Source organism: Anoplopoma fimbria, chromosome 19 (assembly GCF_027596085.1).
Source record: "Anoplopoma fimbria isolate UVic2021 breed Golden Eagle Sablefish chromosome 19, Afim_UVic_2022, whole genome shotgun sequence".
NCBI classification, from domain to species: domain Eukaryota; kingdom Metazoa; phylum Chordata; class Actinopteri; order Perciformes; family Anoplopomatidae; genus Anoplopoma; species Anoplopoma fimbria.
The window spans coordinates 20,280,010-20,300,389 of record NC_072467.1 but is presented as its reverse complement, the minus strand read 5'-3'; the positions used below and the strand labels follow the sequence as shown (position 1 = coordinate 20,300,389).

The 20,380-nt window shown below is 39.5% G+C and overlaps 1 protein-coding gene across 3 annotated transcripts; it reads right to left on the bottom strand.

The window, feature by feature from the left end:
- Nucleotides 1-27: 27 nt before the first annotated feature.
- On the bottom strand, nt 28-18,551 carry LOC129108339 (periphilin-1-like). 3 transcript variants are annotated; one of them, XM_054620111.1, is made up of 10 exons: nt 18,319-18,551; nt 15,815-15,880; nt 15,139-15,212; nt 14,330-14,548; nt 13,818-13,879; nt 11,311-11,373; nt 10,885-11,033; nt 7,773-7,849; nt 7,011-7,145; nt 28-826 (listed from the first exon to the last, which is right to left on the bottom strand). In XM_054620111.1, coding segments are annotated over exons 2-10 (975 nt in total). In that variant the 5' UTR covers nt 15,816-15,880; nt 18,319-18,551; the 3' UTR covers nt 28-631. The 3 variants fall into 3 exon arrangements, with proteins under 3 accessions (XP_054476086.1, XP_054476087.1, XP_054476088.1); XM_054620112.1 differs by having other exon boundaries at nt 11,311-11,370; XM_054620113.1 differs by having other exon boundaries at nt 11,311-11,367.
- Between the last annotated feature and the right edge of the window lie 1,829 nt (nt 18,552-20,380).

The following is a 20,380-nucleotide window of genomic DNA, read 5'->3' as shown; positions in this document are numbered from 1 at the left end:
AAGACATTTCTTTTTTCAAGGCTTCAGCTTTTATTAAGAAAGGATGATATTCACAAGAAGTTTGACAACTAAAAAGACAAAAAAAATGAATAATCTACATACAGTATAAAAAGCATTTTTTGTATATATATAAAATAGTACTGCACTGAAACAAACACATGGTGTTGGCCCCTTCAATACTGATAAGAGTACTTTTTTTTAGTTGCATGTGCTGCCTCATCTGCAAGAAATACAGTTACTGGAAGGACAATACATGTCTTATCACTAAAGACTGAGTAGAAGGTGGTTTCATTATTCCATTAAGGATTCAACAATAAAACCAAGTAAATATTTAATTTATATCCATTTAAAATGTTATATGTAATCGACTGAAAGTAACTATATTTTACAGGTTTTTCACACATGGTTCGTGATAAAAATGCAGAACTTTCCCAGAAACAGTATCTTGGGCACTTCACCCTACAAGAAGCTTTGTTTTTACTCATAATACTATATGCATTTTACTGTAACTATAAAACCATTTGAACAATTATTTTCTTACCTCCTATTTATGTATCAGCAAGTGGGAAATACATGTGAATATTAAAACAAGTGGAAAAAAAACCCCATTTCAGTGTTTTGTGACTTTGGTTTAGGCTGAGGTGTCCGTCTGCTGTAATACCTCGTCCAGCTCCTTCACAAAGTGCCTTAGGGCATCTAGGCAGCGCTGTTTGATCTCCAACAGGTTCTCATCCAGTGGAGCCTGAAGCACATTATCCAAACTGGGCTCCTTGGCCACCAACATATTCACCACTGTGCGAAACGTCTCACAGTCCTTCCTGTAATGCTGCACAGAAAACAATTATGTTAGAAATGTCAATGTCCATAAAGATAACATTGAAGTACATAGTGTAGAAAAACAAAGTCCAACATTTTTGTAGGACCGTTACAGATCGGTCTGTCCTCCAGGCCCTCAGAATTTGTACATGTCATTTCGACAATATAAATTAAATGGGTACTTATGCGTTTAATGATTGTTTAATTGCATTCATGTTTACCATTATTCTAAAGGCTGAAAAACAAATCTGGAAGTCTGGTTTTCTTAAATATCTTTGGCCAACCAAGCATTTCATATGATTGAATTTGTTTGTATTTTATGCAAATAGAACAAATATTTGCATACAGAATGAACAGAATACAAAAGGACATTTTAATTGACCTCACAAATAAGTTAGCACCTCTATCTGAAAGCTCTTTGAATACTACAGACCGGCTCTTATAGCAACGCCTAACTGTGAACTTAATGAACCCACCTCTGGTAAATTGGTGAATTCCATGAAACAGGTGTGTGAATGTGTGAGCCCATTCAAGTGCATGTCCGCCCATAACAAAAGGAACATGAGGTGTCAGAATATGTTACTGGTGCTGTAGCATTCTCTCACACCGCATTGTAACAAGCACTCACATCCCTCTCACATTTTACTGCTGACCAAAAACGGCTGTTAAGTCCTTTATTAGAGCCCCAGGTGCAAGCTCACAACATCTTTATCACCTGGAGAGAAAAAAGGCTAAATGTGGGGCCCTGCACTGAAGCCACCCTAGATGTTTAGGGCTCCACCGGCCTGCCAGGGAGCAGTCTGGGACATTGGGGTCCTACAGGGTTGAGTTTATGCAGCCCAGATCACCTCTCCCCTCAAATTAGAGTCACCGAAGAAGACAGAAGGTTTTTCTGTGGCCAAAGAAAAAACACTCTTTTGGCCACTACAAATAAGAAATCAAATCCAATTACTATTGCCTCTCTTAAATATATACATTTACAGAATATGCTTTTTTTTTTTAATATATAATCAGCTGTAGGTAATCAGTTCATCAGACGGAAAACAGTCACGTTGTATCAATCCTGCTGAAGTAAAAGGAGATATGACTTAATGGTTGCATTAAGATAGCAACCATTAAGTTTCTATCTAAATGGTTGCAGCTTCCTAAGCGGAATTGTATATCTTTTCATGTTCACCCCATAACCATTTTAGGAATGTGGGCTGTGCTGGTCTTAGTTGTAGAACACAAATTAGTTGACAGTATCTCATGAAACGTTAATTATCTGTTAAATGCAATAAAAAAAAAAAAAGACCAAAAAACCATCAGGTTTGTTAACTTTGAAAAGAAAAATGCTGCCTGTCAACGTAAATCAGAGTCCAGTCTTGAGCAGAATGTGAGGTTAACCAATTAGACGGCTGTATTCCAGGGTTCTGTCAGTTATGTGGAAATGTAAAAACCCCAGCTGCTGTTTCCTTGCCTAGATACACATTATATAATGTGTATCTAGGCTAACGCATGATCGTGTATCCATCAATTTGTATAGAGATCAAGAGAGCGTTTGTATATTACATCATTATATCACTGCCACATGACTTAACTGTAAATGGTAATCATTTCATGAAGGTTTCGACCAAAGGAAGTCTGTAATATCAGATTTACTGAACTGTGTGTAACCGTAACTACTGAGGGAAAAAAAGAAAGAAAATCCAATGACGGACTGTATCAAGATGATCTTATCCATCAGAACCTGGGAGGGAACTCTGCTGGGTGGTGCTTTAAACACACAGCAAAGGTCAAAGAAACAAAAATACTATGACATTCAGCTTGGAACAATAATGATGGAAACAATGTGCCACATGGGAACCACTCACTGTGTTCTCAAGCAATAGGCTAAAAACAGAGGCTATGCAGCGTACCTGTTGTGCGTCACACAAGGACCAAAGAAGGCTAAATAAGGTTATGAGAAATTATAAAGTTACACACAGAGGGAGAAGATTAAGGTTCTCCATATTCTGCTCTACCTGCTAATTGCATGCTGTCAAATGCCTCCAGCAGCTAGATAGATCACTTCAGCTCTCCTTCATGTTCTTTTTTTTTAATTGAATTTCTCTCACTCTCTACCCCTGATAATTCCCATGCTGAACTAGCTACAGAATGCTCAGATAGTTGATGCATTCCTATCTGATCATAAGCACATTCTTAACCCATATTCTGTGGTATTGGACATGATATTGACACAAGGTTTGCTCCTGTTCTAGTGAAAAATGGATCACATTTTTTGGTAGGGTAAAAAAAACTACAACAATACAGGTTATCATCACTGTATCGCAACACGCATTGTAAACACACAGAGGAAGGCGAGTCCAGTAAACTCCGACAGAAATATCCCAGACTGTGGGAGACGTTTGGACTCACGCTGATGATTTAATGTCTGCAGATCATGTCAAGCGAATTCGCGGCCCCCGCGTAATGATAGTCTTCAGCTCCGGCCACAGGGAAGCGAGAGACTCACGACACGTGTGGCCAGCCGAGCTCAGGGTCAACATCATTCCACAACACAGGATTCCTTCTGTCTACATGCTGTACATGTATGAGGCCCTTCACAGGCTATTCTTAAACAGTTCATATGATCTTAAGTTAACACTACATGGGTGGATTTTCACACCTCTACCTCTTAGATGCCAAATTTTTCCTTTTTTAAACATTTCCACTAAGTGAGAATTATTCATAAGAGGCAAAGATCGGTTCCAGGTTTGAGGATGTGAGAGGAAACATGAGCTAAATGAGACACCAACATGTGGTGTATGTCCCACAAAGCAGTTCCTCTCTAATCACCTACAGCTGATTATGTTTGCCTCCTTAAAAATAAGACCTTCCAAAGCTTTTCCCAAGCGACATCCTTTGTTGACAGTGACTACATTTTCACTTCATTATATCCCGTATACACAGTTTTACACACTATAAAGCTTTGGGGAACGGGGTTGGAAAAAGTGGCCTTATAATTACATTACATTACATTACATTACAGTCATTTAGCAGACGCTTTTATCCAAAGCGACTTACAATAAGTGTATTCAACATAGGTATTCAAGAGAACTACTAGTCACCAGAAGTCATAAGTGCATCTCCTTTCTTAAACAAGCATCTAAGAGCATAAACCAGAGCAAAAGTATAGTGCAGAAACAAACTAATACGAATACAATAAGTGCAACGAACTGCTACGAATACAATAAGTGCTACGAGGAAGGCTCAGGGTAGTACTTCATGAAGAGGTGAGTTTTCAGCCTGCGCCGAAAGATGGGCAGCGACTCTGCTGTCCTGACGTCAGTGGGGAGTTCATTCCACCACTGAGGGGCCATGAACTATGAACTCAAATTAAGAGATTTCCCTTATTAAGATAAGATAAGATAATCCTATATTAGTCCCGCAGTGGGGAAATGTACAGGATTTACAGCAGCATAGAGTATAGTGCAAACAAGAGACATAGTAAAAAAACAAGTATTATAAATAAGCAAATAAGCAGTAAAAACAGTAAAGAATATTAAATAAGTAAAAAAATCCACAATAACTCAAATATTATATATACAGACAGAGTAACTATTGGTACTGCAGCTTAGATGACTGTGAGCTTCCATGTGCTTCCATGCGCATGACTATGCATATAAATGGGAGTGAAATGACGAGCATCCCTCCACATTTAGCACTGAACAATCAAACAGCCTGCTATGTTTGTAAAAAACTGCTTCCATGTTACTTGGACAAACAGGAAGGGTGCTTTTGACCTGAGCGTGCTCTGTGTGTTGTGAGAAAAGGTTGCAGGGAGGTTTCCCTTCCCAAAAAAATCCAACACCCCCCACTTCAGTGGAAGCCATGAGCTGATCTGCAAGCGTGATACTAAGGGGGCCACACAGGACGGGCTGGAGCCCCAAGAGAAACAGCAACACTAGGGGCCCTAAAGGAGGAGCCCTACAAAGTGGGCTTCTGCCCAAATCGGATGTTTGTGGAGGTTCAAATTGAGCAAATACTGACAGGAGGGTGCACGGGTATCGGGTGGGGAATGAGGAGTTGGGGGTTTGAGTGAGATTATACGTAAGGCGCTCGCATGGACATTTAGCGAGGCTCTGTTCAAATGAGCACTGATGCAGGCAGGGGTCCTGCATAATAAGGGAAGTTGGGTAATGACTTGAGGGCTGGTACACATTAGGGGATATTAAGAGAGCCATTTTAATCACTCAAGCTGCAAACCGGACCTCTCGATGGAGGGGCTAATAGTTGAAATGGATATGTTTCATTTGGGCTGATTGGGATGATGAATGGACTTCTCTGAAAATCACTCCCAGGCACCAAGCCCAGTTTTGACTGGATATTTCCTTTGTTGTTGTTGTTGTTGTTGTTATTGTAATTTGACATGCTCAGATGTGTTCTGCGGTTAGTGCCAGGATTGATGAATTGCTCCACTGCTCATCTGTTGCATCACAAGGTTTACAAAAACATCTGCATGCTGGTCTCTACCCCGGTAACATTGTTGAAACATCTTATGACAAGCGATGTCATAAGCGGGGATGTTTACTGTGTCAATGATTTTGTGGTTTCTGATTTCATTTATAACCCTGAAACACCCACGCGAAGTATGCATTACATCAAGCTTTTGGCCGAAAAAACAATGGGCTCTGCTGCTGTGACGAATCCATTTCTAAATAATCTGGCCCCATGCTAACAGGGCTATTAGGACTGTGCTGATCAGACAAATGGCCCATTTAGGAAAGATAAAAAAAAAAAGGATGGAGTGGTTTATTTTGGTGCATGCTGCGTGCTTGTTTTACACAAAATGCTTTGAATTGGAGCCATTTCTTCAAACCATGTGGTCTGAGGTCCTGCTGTGCTCACTACCCGATCTGCTCAGTCTGGCCATCCACGGCGATGGATCGGTGTGTGTTTAACTAGGCCCGGGGCAGATGTTACAGTAAAGACACAGTAGAGGTTTCTGCCTCTCACCACGTCTGTAGAAGCAGTTGGAAATGGGCAGGGTAAGCATGTGTGTGCTAACGCCAAGAGACGCACCACACTGTGGGTGGGCCACCTGCATCCTGCAGGGCAATTCCTGCCCTGCTTTTAACGGGAACAGATAAGTGGTACTGTAGTGCAAAGCGATGAAGGAGAAGGGAAAAGAGTGCAACTCCAAATAGCAGGCCGCAAGAGGCATCACAACCTGAGGTGCTAAGGACTTTTCTGCTGACTTATCCTCCGTCTCGCCACCCAAAAAATGTTTCTTAATAGCTTAAATATTACGTGTAGCAAGCCAAGGCACAATTATACAGCTTTTTCTTTTGTCAACCCCTTGACTCACAGCCAAATCATAAAAACCAGTGTGAAAGGGTTGTCTGGATACGTGACGCACCTCGAGAGCAGGGTAAGGCCCAAACATGCAACATGGAGAAACAACACAGGAAGGTGAACCCATAGGAACATCAGTTTTGGGGCTACTATGTTCAATCTAACCTATTTGTGTTATTTAATAATGTTTCTTAGTTTCCCTCTAAACTGCCAACCGACACACTCCCTGACAGTTGCACATGTTCTGTGTTACCACTTTGAGTCTGGATATTAAGTGTTGTGAATAACAGTCATGGGTCAGCTTCATGTTAGAACAAAAAAGGTTGAACAAGAAACAAATGGCATGATTACAAATGCCAATGAGGTGAGAAACGTCTACGTGTTCCACTCGCTGTTTCTCTAGTTCCAGGACTTTTTTTTTAATGAATTCTAGTATCCTGAAACAAGAACAAAGCTATTTTCTCCCTAATTATGAAGCTCAGGCAACTGTAAATGTTTACAACCAGAACCAAAAAAAACGGATTCAACGTACGTAAGTTTTCCCGCTTCGTTTAGCGTTTCCTTTGGCTTAGTTGTAAGTGAAAGAAAATTGGCTGTCATTTCTGTATAAGTGTGTGTGTGTGTGTGTGTGTGTGTGTGTGTGTGTGTGTGTGTGTGTGTGCGTGTGTGTGTGTGTATATGTTCCCTGCCTAGGAAGTAGTTGTTCCAGTTTAAAAAAATACAATTTTAAAATTCAGTAAAAGCTGGTGTTTGATAGACCCAATGATAGGAATGGAGAAAGGTTACGATCTAACAAAGACAGCGGGGACAAGTTATATTATGGAGAGTTGAGAGAATGAACAGAAGTGAGGTCGTTTCATGGAGAAAAATCTTGCTACCTTCTCAATTTCCAGAGCCTTAGCCTTAATGGCCTCCGACCGGCGGGCCTTGAAGTCTTCCTCTGGTGTGGGCTTCGGCTCCATGCTGGCAGCCACCACCTCCTCCGTCTCCGCTACAGATGCTGGAGTTTTTTCCTGGCGGGCCAAAGGTTAAGGGGTTAGAACTGGGGGTCACTAGGTCTAGAAAGCTGGTTCTGATTTCAAAGAGCTTCAAATAGAGACGACTCTTTTTTTTCCTCGTACGAGTGTTGAGGTCTTGTTTTGCTACATGTCTCATTATGCATGCTGCATGTCAACAGTAAACAGAGAGGATGTGACATATACAGTACATCTCTCTGATTAAAGGATCCTTACAGCCAAAGATCAGAGTAAATGCCCGCTGACACAAAGAGATGAGCTATACTTACAGTTAAAACTTAACTTAAATGTACACAAATCAAAGAGCATATTCCGTTTTATGTTATTTTAGTCTTTACTTTATACCATACTGGTGGTTTTGCCCGTTTTTGTCGCATAGACTACGCATGTACTATACATTTATATACTGTCCTGTTGAATCTTAGAGTTACATTGTCACTACAATACAGCTGATTAAGTCAAAGACACTGTTTAAAAACTCTTCTTTTGGATTAATTCAAGGACACACTAAGACTTTTGAGGTGTGGTGACTTCATATCTTATTTTATTCTTATTTTACCCCCTCTAACGTTATTTCTTGTAAAAGCAATACAGGTTAAAATTTCCCTCAGATGCTGGTTTTACCTTTGAAGATCCAGAGCTGTGAGGAGTCTCTTCCACAGAGCTGCTGGGAGTGTGGCTCTTCAGCACGCTGGGTTTATCTATGGAGAAGGCATCATGAAGGAACAGTGAGAAAACAAGCAAGTATAAAAAAAAAAAGATCTGACTAAGGGGAGACAGCTATAAAAAAAAATTAAAAAAAGAGGTTGATCTCAAGAATGGTGAGCGTGACCACAGCATTCTTTAATGTAACTTTGCTCTGTATTTAAATAGCACCCTGGGGAGCCTCCTGGTGGGTCAGTGAGCTGGGACGCAATCCAAGTAAACTGCAGCATCCCCGGTTCAAATCAGGAAAGGGTCCGGGACCACACGTTCCTCGGCTCGTTCAACTTCGCTGTCTAATAACTGGAAAACAGTGTATTTTTCTAAATGCCCTGGGGAACAATTACTCTCTACTGTGGGACATCAAACAATGACTCACTTGTCATTGTGCGCAATTGTGAAGCCAAGGCATTATGAGGCGCCTGAAAAGTATAAATCACTGTTTCGTTTTAATACTCCCTTGTTGGATCCTCCCACACAATAGTGGTCTAGGAGTTCAGCTGTGCTTAAATTGAAATATTGTCCTTTGCTGGCTCCAATCTGTCTAGAAAAGAAACAAATATGACTTGAAGTTGTTTGTTATTACAGAAGGCATCTCCCACAGTGATTAGAGTGAGCCAAGGTATAATCTCCATCCTAATTTGAGTCCCTCGGCAAGACTTTGGAGCTCTCCTGTGGCGCTCTCTCTGGGACCCCACAAAGACTCCAAAAGGACTGGATGCTCAGATACAGTAGTTTGGCTCATGGAGGCATACAACAGTGTTAAGGCTTGGGTATGCCTAAAAACATGTCTAAAGGCTTGAGTGTTTATAGGTCTTCCGAATTGCCATGCTTGAAAGAGTCTTTGTACGGAGGGGCTTAATGCAGTAAGTGTTCCAATGGGGATAACAGCTCAGCCTCAAAGGAAGGAGAGTGCAGAGTAGATCTTACCTCGGGACACCCGGCCAACTGTTGCATAAAATAGTGTTTTTCAGATTGTCAGTTTTGGAAAAGGGCTAATGAGTTTCAGCACCTGCCCGTCAACTCACACCCTCGGTGCCTTCTGGTAAACGAGAAACCTGGTTTCCATAATTGGGGTAGGGGATTAGAGAAAGCTGATCTCCCCGGCTAGATTTCTCTGCCATGTTATACGGGTAACCATGCTTCTAATTGGCTTTTAACAATAATGTATGTGCATGACAAAAAGAGCACAGAAAGCGAACTCAAGGTGATGCAAAGAGCGCTTCATTCTTGTATTTTAAAATAAATAAATCCATTCAAAGTTTGACTGAAACTAACATAAAGTCGGATTCCACTGCTGAACGATTAACTGTTTATTAAATTCAGGCACTTCCATGCTGTGTGGGATATCTAAGCTTTCTCTGTAAGAAAACATCAAATCTAAAATAAGATCGGGGTAGGGGAGACATCTGATTATTGACGTGCTGCTGCATATACTACAATGCATGTAAACATAATGTTTAACTACCCACAGTATCCTGGTTTCTCTATATGACCTGGTTACTTATGTGCATGTAAACTTACTGCCTGGACAACTACAGAAAAGGTGAGAGTCCAGCCTTTATACTCGGTTTGGTTCCAGAGGCTCGACTATATCTACTTTGAAACACGCTGTAAGTGACATTACAAATACTAAGAGCCAGTTTTTGTAAAACAAAACAAACAAAAAACTGGCTCTTACCCCAAAGGCCTTCAACTGCTCCACTACTGCGAGTCAACAAGAACCTTATAACTAGCCTTGCAGTTGGTGGGCCAATGTTGAAGCAGCCCCTGTGTTAGCATCATAGACCTAGATTTTGCAAGAAGACATTGCATACAGCTTCTGTGTGCAGGACAAAGCCTACTATACAAACCCTATCACTAAAACCCAGTTTTTTGTGTACTCTGCAGAGTTGGCCTAATAAGTATCCCAGATGGGAGTAGAGTCGCAAAGTACAACTGTTTTCTCACAGTTTTATTGCATCTTCAAAAGGGCGGTACGACATGGAGCTGAGCCTTGACCGCATTAATATGTTTAAGTGTGTTGGAAATCAAAGCACTGGGGAAAATACCGTCCCCACTACTTTGCCTCAGACTAATAATATTGCTTATGCAAGATCACTCTAAATGAGACGTGAAAATTTTCATTAGCTCAACGTTGGTAATTTAAGTTCTAAACTCTGTAGAAGTCACAAAAGAAAGCATGTAAAATAACAGAGCCACAGTAATTTTGAAGACGTTGTTAAGCCAACGAGTGAACTGAAGAAAAGGTCAAGATCTGAATACAAAACCAAACCACCCCAATAAACCGAGGGCATCCTTCTTCCCAGCGTCTGAAAGTGTGTTGGTGTAATTAACGTCGTAACGTGTTTCAGCACACCCTGACCCTTCACATTACACACCACGTCTGAAAACAGATGCTTCACCTGGAATGGCTTAATCCCTTTGGACTTAAGAATTATACCTTTTATATGCCTTTTGTGAAGTAAGAAAATGATCCTTTTTGTTGCCGTTACAGAGGGATAGAACAGCTGCAAGGACAAACATTGTGCTCAATATGTATGAATTTACAAATCAGTAGCACTCCCAGCTACATCTATGCTCCTTCAGGTTTTGCATGAAGTGGCCAATCACAGAGTGTCAGGTAGTTCAGAGTGGAGCTGTGTTATTGGACGTCATACATATCCATTCAGGCAGGAGGTCAGACAGCTATGTCCATCACTGATAGTTCTTTGCAACACATTTAAAAGGCAAAGATGGAAAATAGAACAAAATTGTGTATTCTCTTCCTCTGTATTACTGCGATTACACCACAGTTTCGTTATTAATATTCATGATTAGGTGTGGAGACATAAATGACTCAAATGTGTTTTGTAAGAGAGCTTGCTTAGACTCAACAAACTAAGGTCAGTATGTAATTAATGCAATATCGCAACAACGGTTCCAGCTCGTCTGGTAGCACTTCTTTTTACTCCCCTCATCTGATCACAGTGCAAGATTGTAACAAATCGGTATACTTAAATGTTCAGGATCCATAGAATATTTTTATACTTACGCCTTTGCTGGGCCTGCTGGTAGTTGAAGTTTTTCTCTCTGTCTGGGGAGAAGCTCCGGTTGCTGCTGTTGGATCCAGCGCGGACTGCTACAGGAGGATGGGCTTCCCTCCTTCCAGGAGAGCGATCCCGTTTGGCAGGCGGAGAATTCCTGCAGTCATAAAAACAGACTTTTTGCAGCGTGACGGTTTTGAAGATTCATTTAATGTAACCTATTATAATATTCGTTCATACCGAGTTGGATATAATTTGTGTGTTTGAATGTCAATTAGTACAATAGCCTCCTGGTCAATGCTCTTTACAGAGTCATTTAGTCAAGATTTATGTCAAAACAGAACTGGACACCTGAGTTCAAGCCCTGCCTGGTAACAGAGCTGGCAGTTTGATAAATGTAAACTGGAACACCGTATGGCTGTGAGGGCACTGACCTTAGAGGAGGGCCTGACACTCGGCCTCTGCTGCGGTAATAAGGACGACTTCTGCCACTGCTCCTTGAAAAAAATAGAAGAAAAGAGAACACAGACTTAAAAAATATAGCAATCACTGGCAAAACTGATCTGCAAGCTTTTTTATGGTAGATAAAAAGTTCTTGTCAGATGGGTAATGGAAACAGAATAAATAGAGAAGGCAAAACCACAAAGACTTAAATTCGGTCTCAGTGGGGCACCGATCAATTTGTTGAATTGAGGCAATCTTCTACTCTGGAACATGCAACAGTTGGCAGACAGTTGGACCAATTTTGGTCTCCTTTCACTCCTATCTGTCTTCAATTGTAGGCAGAGCCATGAGTACGCCTTATTATGAAGCTGAAGTCACACAGCACTGTCACCAAATTTTGTTATTCAACCATGTTATGTAATAAGGCATTCGTCTGATGCATGATAGGTCTAGCAGCAATACTGAAACGTCATTGTTCTTTGTTTTTTATCATTTTCCAGGCCGAGGCTTTTGTCCTGACAACAACCTTTAGGTCCAGAGGTATAAATGACCCTAAGGCACCTGGTTGTTATGACCTCTTCCTGAACTCAAGCCACATCACAAACACAGAGCAGGTCTAACAAGACCTCTTTTACGACTCCTGGTCTGTTTGAAGCAGCAAAGACTCAGCCTGCCATTTGCCGAACACTAAATTGCCATCCGTGGAGTACAAAACTAACATCAAACGGCTACGGATAGAGAAAGAAAGAGTTTTGTCATTTATTTTGGGGAAAAAAACAAAAAATAGATATACTGTGTGAAATATACTCTTGATACTGAGAGTCAATACGCTAAGAAATGACTAGAACAATGCAATAATTTAATGAGTCATGAAGCCTTAAAACAACTGTGGGTCCCAAGAGACAAAACAAATAATAATAACTGATTATATTTGCATCTTAATTCCCTTTGAGTTCTTTAATAATTACGCGAAGCAAAAAATTGTTTGGCTTGTTTGAAAATAAAAATACTTCACTTCACTGGATGGATTTTTTTGCCTGTTCATTAACTTGGAGCTGCCACATCAGGCAGTTGACTAATTTCATAATCTGGAGCACAATAAACCGCTCAAGTGTGTGTCCCCAATACCTTTACTGCAGAACTTTATTACGATCATGCACTACTGGTCTTCATCCCACACGCTTTAAACCTGATTTATAGTCACAGTAAGGGGTAACAGTGTTGCTTTAGAGTTAGCGCACGTAGCCACAGAAGCTACGCTATTACTCCCTATGACTGAGACCACCAGGCTTACAGAGCCTGGAGAGCCAGGGGATTCTGTCTTGTGCTGGGATTGGGAACATTTTATATTTGCCACCTCGTCAACATGGCCACTGTAGAACAAGAAAGGAACTTACAGTCAGACTTCCTTCCTCGTTGTCTTTGAGATAGGATGCGGTAAGAGGCAACCAGCTGCCTATTAACATGAGAAGCTGTAGCACGAACATCCACTTACACTAAAACACTGTTGTTATACTGTTCTGATAGAAATGATGGAGCATTATTACATGGATGGGTTAGGGTCGTGACAGTTTTTGCCCCTATGTACAGTGAAACATTTTTGGTTGTTGCAATCCTTCCTCCTGTTCATACTGGTCATTTTTAACATCCTTTCCTAATGTGCTTCCAATGCATGTGATGGGAGTTCTAGTCCACAGTCCTTTTTGTGTGAAAAAAAACCCCCATCAACAGATAGATTTTAGGGTAATTTGGAACTTGGAATATACCTAATATGAATTCAATATCGTGGTAAATTCAATGCAGAAAGGACCAAAAGAGACATACTCTGCTCAGAATATCTGACAAGTGTGTGGGTGTTTGACTTAGGAGGGAGTGGTCCAGCTGTTTTTCCTCTCAGGGTGGGGTGAGGGTTTGTGGGAGGGGGTGGTTTGACCGTGTGAGTAGACACTAGTGCCCTTTGTCCCCCTCTCTAGCCTGGTATGACTCCTGGAATAGGGGAGCTTGGGCCCGTAAACTGTTGGTATGTTGAAGTGGCCGGGGCGAGAAGAGTGTCTGTTGATGTAGAAGTAGTCTGTTGATGCTGGACTTAGCGGCACTGTGTGGGGTTAAGCTCTTCAGCTTATCACAAGAGCAGTGGGGTCACAGATAATTGAAACATCCTAATTATATTTTCCAAAGTTATCATTTTCTGCCAAGGCATTGGTCAAAGCACCAATGTGTAATAAAATAAAGTACAAATAGATTTTAAAGTGATTTTTCATCTTTTCTCAATGATATTACATGCAATTAAAGTCACATGACCACATGATGGTCATCAAATACCTAGCAAGCTAATAACACTTAGGTTTTAAAAAATAATGAGCACTGCCGCCACCTTGTGTGCAGTTGAATGCATTACACAAAAATGTCAGCGCAGCAACTGACATTCTAAAAATAATAATCAGGATGTGTAAAACAAAAAAATGTATCAATTAATAGAAAAATCAATATGAATTACCTTGAGCCTAAATGGTGCCTCAAATCATCTCTGTCATAAGACTGTTGAGAGTAATGGCCCTCCTGAAAACATAAATCACAAATACAACACCCTTTAATGTTCCCATAGGAACGCAGTACACATTCCATTCAGTGGTTACAGCCTTTTCCTCTGATCAAAGTGTCGGTAGTGCACAAAGATATAGTGCAATACACCAGCAAAGACAATGATGAAGAAGTTTGCTTACAATTGACACATAATGACGTTATGGGGAAGAACAAAAAAAGAACACAGAAACCCAATTAAACATATGCAATTTAGCATTCTGTTGTTAACTTTTTGACATACTTAAATTTGGAGACAGACGTAATGGTATGCCATTTCTTAATGTTTCTATTTAATCAGCAAAAAAAAAAGCAATTTATCAACACTCGCTTTCGCTATAGTTACACTTGTTTACACTTGTTTCCAGACCTGTAACAGAAAAAAACCAGATGATAGTTTATAAAATGTTAATACCAAGTTGGTCTTACATTTTGTGGTGTATTTCTGCGAAAATTGCCATGTGAGTTGTCATCAAAGTAGCGACGGTCATTAGGCGGGAAACTGCCTTCTTCATATTCTCTTGCATCCTGGTAATTTCGAGGACCATCATACCACTGGTCATCATTAAAACCTCTTTCAAATTCCATATGTGGCCGAGGCATATGGCTCCTCTTATCAACAATATTGACCACCCGATGGCTAGTCACCTGAAATGACAAAATATTACATTTAATATAATATAGCTCCTCTCTAAACAAGATTTCATTTGTAAGAATTACCAAAATTTTAAAGTATAAAATGATATAGTCCTATGAAATAAATTAACATCGTTATAAACTAATTCAAGGTGTGACGAGCAGTACCTCAATTCCTTGATGATTTCATGCTTAATCAAAATAAAGATGTCCTATGATTAGTCTGTGCAATCTAAGGGCTGACTGAATACCTTGGTTTGTAGAGTTACACAACAGAAATAATAGATTTTTTACCTAATTTAGACAAAGATAACAGCGTCTACAGCATTATGATACATACTGAGATCAAAAATGTCATTAGAATTGGATGGAGCATTGATATCCACCTAAAGAATAACTACAAAAGATAAAAAAGTGAATGAATCTTCAAAACTACGATAAATACCTACCATTGTCTAAAAAAGCTGATAACAAGGATGCAATTTAAGAAACAGCATCATGATATCAAAGGTTGTTAATCCAGCAGTTTTCACCATTTATTATCCTGGGGGGCTTAATCTAACTAATATATTTTGACCATGCAAAACAAAATCTTCACTTACCTCTCTTGAATCCATTTCTGAGAAGCGCTCATCATATACATCTCTAATTGGTTTTTGACCACGTCGATATGCCACTATAAAGAAAAAATAAAGTGTGTTTTGTATTGGTCAGACCATGTGTTCAAAGTACGGCTATGAAGTAACTTTGACTAATCATTTCTTGAATGGATATGGGATGCAATATAGGCTATGCTGTCACAGAGTCATGTTATATTATCTATATGCATTTTGAAACTAGGACTTTTTTTTTAATCACCAAGGTGATTACTCGTGTCATCAGCAAAAGTCTGTAAATTACACTTATTGGCCAAGCGTCGTAGCTGCCCAGCACAAGTTACGTTGCCTGGATGTTTTCCAAGATGAAAGCCCGTGGTGAAAGCAGGTCTTTTAAGATTTGGGCTGGCTAGTGACAGTTATCAACTAACCAGCCGGAGGTTGCAGAGACAGCTGATAATGAATCAAGCCTCCCCAACATTGTCATCTTAAGACGTTGAAAAATTTGCACAGGGAAATACACTATAATGTTGAGTAAGCTCGTATTGATGTGCAGTCAAAATGTCAGCATGCTGAAGAAAGTGGTGCAGACAAAAGAGTCCAGTTAGAAGCTGAGGTCTGTGTGAACGACTATTAATTGTTGTGCTTGTAAAAAATGCAGAATACTGTTGTTTTTACTTACTGTGGAAGGTTTGATTTGGGTTCCTTGTCTGGTTTGTGCAAAATGTTTCAATTGAGAATGATCAACCTAGAATAGGGGAAAAGGTATAGCCTTATTAATCTGGCTCAGTATAAAATATTTTAGATATACAACCAAAATTAGAGCGTCATAACACACACACACACACACATACATAATCTGACCTCAGTTAGACAACATTTCTACACCCATAACATTGTCATTCACATCGTCCTTTCTGACAAGCCAAAACAAGGAAAATGTGTTCTTAAGCCAATAGACTTTCAAATATTTCATTCAAAATGTATTTGTTCCCACACACTTATCTAATGGGTCTCCAACCATCCACATAACGTGACTTATCATCAGTCTGCTCTCTTTTTATAAAAGGTGGCTTCTGCAAACTGTTACTCCACATCTCCTTCTTATAAAATAAGATAAGATAAAATAAGATAATCCTTTATTAGTCCCGCAGGGGGGGAAATGTACAGGATTACAGCAGCATAGGTCATAGTGCAAACAAGAGACATAGTAAAAGAAAAACAACATAAAAAATATTATAAATAAGCAATAAAAACAGTAAAGAATCCACAATAACTGAAATATTATATATACAGACAGAAAACTATTATAACTATAGTTGCACAGTGTATTTGTATTGCACAGGTACTAAATAACATTTTATCCAAAGTATCCAAAGACTGCTGTAAAATGTGAGCAATCCGTATGAGTGAGAGGCATGGGACCCCACATAATACAGTCCCTGACAAAAGTCTTGTCACTTATCCATTTTGTAGAAACAACAGCTTATAACCTGACTTTTAATTTATCCATTGGTTTTAGAAATGGCTCATATGAAAGCTAAAACCCTCCCAAATTATGTTTAATATACTAAAATAAATTTGCTTCACTGAAGAAAGATTGATCATTTAATGAACACAGAAAGGTCAGATTTTGGCAAGACAAAAGTTTTGTCACCTACGGAGAGTAATGTGAAAATTGAACAAATAATTTACTTCAAATACAAAAATATGTTGCATAACATCAGTGAATTAAGTAGTGGTGCTGTGAGATCCATATTTAATATCTTGTATGACTTCCATGAGCTTCAAGGACTGCATCCATGCGGTTCGACAATGATTCATACAATTTATTGATGAAGTCATCAGGAATAGCAAAGAAAGCAGTCTTACATGCCTCCCAGAGTTCATCAAGATTCTTTGGTTTCGTCTTCCATGCTTCCTCTTTCATTCTACCCCAGACATGCTCAATGATGTTCATGTCTGGTGACTGGGCTGGCCAGTCCTGGAGCACCTTGATCTTCTTCGCCTTGAGGAACTTTGATGTAGAGATGGAAGTATGCGATGGAGCACCACCCTGCTGCAAAATTTGACCCCTTGTATGGTTGGGAATGTAAGAGGTAGCTAATACTTCTTGATATTTTAGGCTATTGATATTGCCTTCCACCCTGCAAATCTCTCGCACACCCTCATACTGGATGTAACCCCAGACCATGATTTTTCCGTCACCAAATTTAACTGTTTTCTGGGTGAATCTCGGATCCATGCGGGCTCCAGTAGGTCTCCTGCAATATTTGCGGCGGCTGTGATGTAATTCAACCGAAGATTCATCTGAGAAATCCACCTTCTGCCACTTTTCCAGCGTCCATCCTTTTAGCAGGCTATGGGCCTTGGCAAATGCCACACATTTTTTTAATTGCCTTTTGTTTAGTGCTGGTTTCTGGGCACTGATTCGACCATGGAGGCCATTTCGAGACAGAATTCTACAAACTGTCCTGGTTGACACGGGGACTTGAGGTGACCAGGCCTGGTGGAGCTCTGCTGGAGTGGAAAAGGGGCTGGCCTTGGATTTTCGAGCCAACAAACGGTCCTCCCGAGCAGTTGTCTTGCGGGGTCTGCCGGACCTGGGCTTGTCAAAAACATCTCCAGTCTCTTCAAATCTTTTTCTTATTCTTTGTACTTGACGCTGAGACACATTGAAGGTGTCAGCCACCTCAGCAGTGGATCTGGTCTTCAGCCTCTTGATAATCAACGCTTTGGTCTCAGGGTGAATCTTAGGCATGTTGTCAGAGGTCAAGTTGCAGTTGATGTGAAGGTCTGGTGTGCTGGGGTTCTTTTTATACACACCCACTAATTGATTGATCAATTATTGATCACAGGTGAGGCTGTAATCTAGGATTGGGTGCATCATATGACAAGGCGACAAGACTTTTGCCTTTGCAAAAACTGACTCAGTGGGCTTTACCAAGCTGTGAACGAACCAAAACATTATTTCAAAAGCTGTTGGGATTGAAATGAGCCATTTCTTGTAAAAAAAAATTGATTACAAATATATTTGAGGGGCACTTAAGGTCAACTTGTACCCAAGCGACAAGACTTTTGTCAGGGACTGTAGAGCCACTGCTAGGACGAGAAAACCCAACGCTAGTAGCACTGTTATGAGCAAAACTAGCATCACAGCGCAGGAGGAAGTCGTAAGAAACTCACCAAAATAACGATTTTTATGGTCCTGGTCACAAATACCGTTTCACATTTTTCTCGTACGGCTAAAGGACACGTGTACATAAAGCCAAGCTCCAAACCACTCCAGACTTCCCTCTTCGTGTACTTGTTAAAGGAAAAAATCAAAACAATCCTAGCTACAGTAGCACCACAGTACCACCAGCATGTACCATGTTCCTGTGTGCTCTTCTTCGCTGAAAAACCTACTTCCGGAAAACAACGCGATGGCTCCCCCTAGAGGCGAAGGGTGGGAATGTCAACATTTCTCGTATCGACCAGTAGTGGAAGGTCATTTACATTTCTTTCTACAATCAACACTTGAAATGATGAAGGCACTTGCAAATGACAAGGTAGTACAAAATGTAAACCATACTATGGTGTTTCATTTTTTACCTCTTTACTTAAGATTTCATTAAACTTGTTTTTTTTTCTTTTTACAAAAAGTACCAAAACACTGGCAACAAGGAAGATCTTGGGTAGATAATAATGAGAATAAATATGTTTTGTTTTTTTAAATCATACCCCCTAAACTAAAAAGAAATCTGGTTTGAATTGACATCAAACACTTTTACAAATCTTGTTTACAAGATGTTTATCTAGTAGTAGCAATTGCTCAGAAATACTCATTATAATTGTACAGTCTATGCATTGAACAGAAAAATGCCCCCTTGCATTGTTATATTTTATGGCAGCATTTTAATGTTGTTTATTGTCAATGTGGGGCTGATTCTGGCCAATGCGGTATACTGTTGGGAAAGTGAATCAATAACAATGTATTATAGTTTCTTAAATCTTCAAATGTTGTGTATAATGTCAGTACCAGTCAAAAGTTTGGACACACCTTCTCATTCAACTACTTTGAAGAATCTAAAATCTAAAACATATTCTGGTTTGTTGAGCATTTGTTTGTTTACCACATAATTCCATATGTGTTCCTTCATAGTTTGGATGTCTTCAATATTAATCTACAATGTAGAAAAAAATAAAAATAAAGAAAAACCATTGAATGAGAAGGTGTGTCCAAACTTTTGACTGGTACTGTATAATGGTATGCTTCTTGTAACATGGGAGTAATTCAAAGTCATGGCTTTCTGCTATAAATGACTTATATTAACTTAAAACATTAATATATTTTCCCCTTTACACAATAGGTTTGTTGCCCAATCCCCTTAACTTAAGTAGTTATCTGGCTGTTAAAGGCACACTTCTCTCATTTGCATGCTTCACATTTAAAGTATTTTTACATACAGAACCAGTAAATAACATACAGTACCAGTCAAAAGTTTGGACTCACCTTCTCATTCAACTACTTTGAAGAATCTAAAATATAAAACATATTCTGGTTTGTTGAGCATTTGTTTGTTTACCACATAATTCCATATGTGTTCCTTCATAGTTTGGATGTCTTCAATATTAATCTACAATGTAGAAAAATTTAAAAATAAAAATAAAGAAAAACCATTGAATGAGAAGGTGTGTCCAAACTTTTGACTGGTGCTGTACATCTTTGTACATTTAGCTCCCCCATTCCTCATTAAAGGCTATTGAAACATCTTTATTCCTTCATTGTTTGAGGTTATTTGTGTATCAACACACTGCGTAGGTTCATTTTAAGTTTATGTTATGTTAATGTCAATAAATGCATTTCAGATTCATATACAGTACCAGTCAAAAGTTTGGACACACCTTCTCATTCAACTACTTTGATGAATCTAAAATATAAAACATATTCTGGTTTGTTGAGCATTTGTTTGTTTACCACATAATTCCATATGTGTTCCTTCATAGTTTGGATGTCTTCAATATTAATCTACAATGTAGAAAAAAATAAAATAAAAATAAAGAGAAACCATTGAATGAGAAGGTGTGTCCAAACTTTTGACTGGTCCTGTATCTAACTGTGGCTGTCAAAGAAATTAAGTAGAATAATAAAATACAGCATTTGATTCAATGTTGAGGAGCAGAGGTGTAAAGTAAAGACATATCAGTGCCATTCATTCAAGTACAATTCTTGTATTTATTTATCTATTGAAACATATTTATTCCT

Coding starts and splice junctions, on each gene's coding strand:
- LOC129108339 (XM_054620111.1), bottom strand. Junction 14,549..15,138: donor CAGAAATGGATTCAAGAGAG/GTAAGTGAAGAT, acceptor TTGTCATTTCAG/GTGACTAGCCATCGGGTGGT. Junction 827..7,010: donor AGGCTCTGGAAATTGAGAAG/GTAGCAAGATTT, acceptor TTTTCTGTGCAG/CATTACAGGAAGGACTGTGA.